Source organism: Gadus macrocephalus, chromosome 10, assembly GCF_031168955.1.
Source record: "Gadus macrocephalus chromosome 10, ASM3116895v1".
Taxonomy (NCBI): Eukaryota; Metazoa; Chordata; class Actinopteri; order Gadiformes; family Gadidae; genus Gadus; species Gadus macrocephalus.
This window is the reverse complement of record NC_082391.1, coordinates 19,039,295-19,041,794: the sequence shown is the minus strand read 5'-3', so window position 1 is coordinate 19,041,794 and position 2,500 is coordinate 19,039,295. Positions and strand designations below refer to the sequence as shown.

Here is a 2,500-nt window from a genome sequence, read left to right as displayed (position 1 = left end):
GTGTGTGTGTGTGTGTGTGTGTGTGTGTGTGTGTGTGTGTGTGTGTGTGTGTGTGTGTGTGTGTGTTTGTGTGTGTATGCATGTGTGAGTGTGTGTTTTTGCGAAATGTGCCTGTCTGTGTGTATGCATGTGTAAAAACATGCACCAGCCTGCCTCTAGATTTTGGTGACATGTCCCTACGCATATGCACACATATGCATGTGTGTGTGTGTGTGTGTGCGTGTGCGTGTGCGAGCACCCCTCTGTGTGTGGTTGTGTTGTGTACCACCAGGTGCCCTTCCATTGGGTGTGTGAGCCCCGTGGTGGTAGCAGGCGGCTACCTCTGTTATTTGAGCAGACAGTGATCACGGTTATCGGGTGACATTTGGTCCGGTGCCGAGAAGCGGAGCCCGGCGCGGATCCTCTATAAACACACAGAGGCTCCCTGCCCGCCACTGACCTTTGGAAGGCCTGGGAGGCTCGGCCGGCTCAGGGCTGTGTGATTGAAGAAGAATTATTTGTAACACCTGTGATTGACTCTCGCCAGCTATTTGCAGTTATTTGCACTGCGGTGCAGTTTGATATTTAAAGGGAATGGAAATAAATGATTTGCTGTGTGCGTGTGTGTCTGTGTGTGTGTGTGTGTGTGTGTGTATCGATGTGTGTGTGTGTGTGTGTGTTTGTGTCTATGTGTGTGTGTGTGTGTTTGTGTGTATCGATGTGCGAGTGTGTACGTGTGAGGGTCGGTGTTTGTAATATGCTCCTTATGTTTGCCTGTGTATCGATGTGTGTGTGTCTGTGTGTGTGTGTGTGTGTGTGAATACGCCTTTGTCTTAATGTATTGCCTTACATGTGTGTACGTGTATTGACGTACATGTGAATGCGTCTGTCGTGTGTGTTTACAGGTGCGTCTTGAGTGGCCGACGGACCTGGCGATCAATCCCCTGGACAACTCGCTCTACATCCTTGACAACAACATCGTTCTTCAGGTAGACACAGAAACATCCCAGGAAATGCATTATTCATAACACTATCCATCCTCCATGTACTGTATACATTATGTATACGTTTGGTTCAAAGATGTGCTGGGGATGAATAAGCAATGCTTCTAATGAATTGGACTTTTACATCATACTGTTAAGAACGGTCGTTGGAAGATCATTTAGATTAATTATGGAGCAATGTCTAACCAATTGTTCTGCAACCGCTACGACTATTGCACCGTCTTCTCTTACTTTGATTTGTTGAGGACAAACTAGCTTTTTACTTCACATGATACACGGTGTACCTGTGGGAGATAGATGTTCATCTCTCCATTATTAATGACATCCTTGGAACATTTTGAAATATCAGCGTAGTCCTTTTAAACATAACTAACATTGCGGAATTCAGTTTCGTAGTTTTAGACATTGTTTGATTGTTCTAGCTCTGCATGTTTGTTCTGTTTCAGCCCGCACTTATATTCATATTATTACATTTTTCGCCATGAGCATCTCCTCTGCTCTTCAATGCAGTTCAATTGTATTTGTATAGCCCTTAATCATCATTACAGCCTCAAAGGGCTTCACAGGCCAAATATGGACGACACCCCCCGTGACCCAAGGTGTCTCCCTCCCCCCCTTCCCCTAGGTGTCAGAGAGCCTCTACGTCCGCATCGTGGCGGGACGTCCCATCCACTGCCAGGTGCCGGGCATCGACCACCACCTGGTGAGCCGGGCGGCCGTGCGGGCCACCCTGGAGGCGGCCAAGGCCATCGCCCTGTCCCACCTGGGCACCCTGTTCATCGCCGAGACGGACGAGCGCCGCATCAACCGCGTCCAGCAGGTCACACCCCCACCCGCCCGCCCGCCGCGCCGAAATAACACCAAAACACACGCGTATGAGGGGAGAGATTTCAGTCGTTTAGCAAACACTTTCATCCAAAAGCGACGCACCTCAGCGACGCTGAGCCCAATCAAAAGCCAGGCAAGCCCAATCGGGGAGAGCTACAACGAGTCGCGAGGGCTGCCGTGCGACCTAGTTTCAGGAAAAACAAGGGAGTGCAGTGTAGCCAAGAGAATCCCAACGCAAGGTTAGAATAGAGTATTGTAGGTGGGTTTGATCCACTGTCATTTGTGAGGGGGATGTTCATTTTTTGTGATGTGTTGAATACAGTTCTTTGATATGCTATAACGGTGAAATAATGGTGTACCCCTATGCCATTTGCCCGTAGGGGAGGCTAATGTGAAAAGTGTGTAGCCCTATCGTGAGCATTCATTCACAGCATGTTTGAGCCCCATTGGGGTGATTATTCCATAGCTGCCGGTGAAACCTGATGCATTCGTACACATTAGGACATATTCATGACAGCAAAACAGGGCGAAAACACTTTAGCAGTGTTCACCATTATATTCTGACAGTATGGCTCTTAAATAATTTCTCAATTTTGTTGAAACACCGTCATTTCTAACATGTTTTATTTGTGTTATCCGGCTAAAAGCGTGTGTTTTTTACAGTGTACACCTTTTTTGTTTTGAACGCA

At 47.6% G+C, this 2,500-nt stretch overlaps 1 protein-coding gene across 1 annotated transcript in view; it reads left to right on the top strand.

Moving 5' to 3' along the window:
• LOC132466540 (teneurin-1-like) overlaps positions 1-2,500 on the top strand; it is a 30,503-nt gene that overhangs the window by 2,629 nt on the left and 25,374 nt on the right. Inside the window, exons 2-3 of the mRNA XM_060063791.1 lie at positions 885-968; positions 1,609-1,803. Of these exons, the coding sequence (XP_059919774.1) occupies positions 885-968; positions 1,609-1,803 (279 nt within the window). The remainder of the gene's footprint in view (positions 1-884; positions 969-1,608; positions 1,804-2,500) is intronic.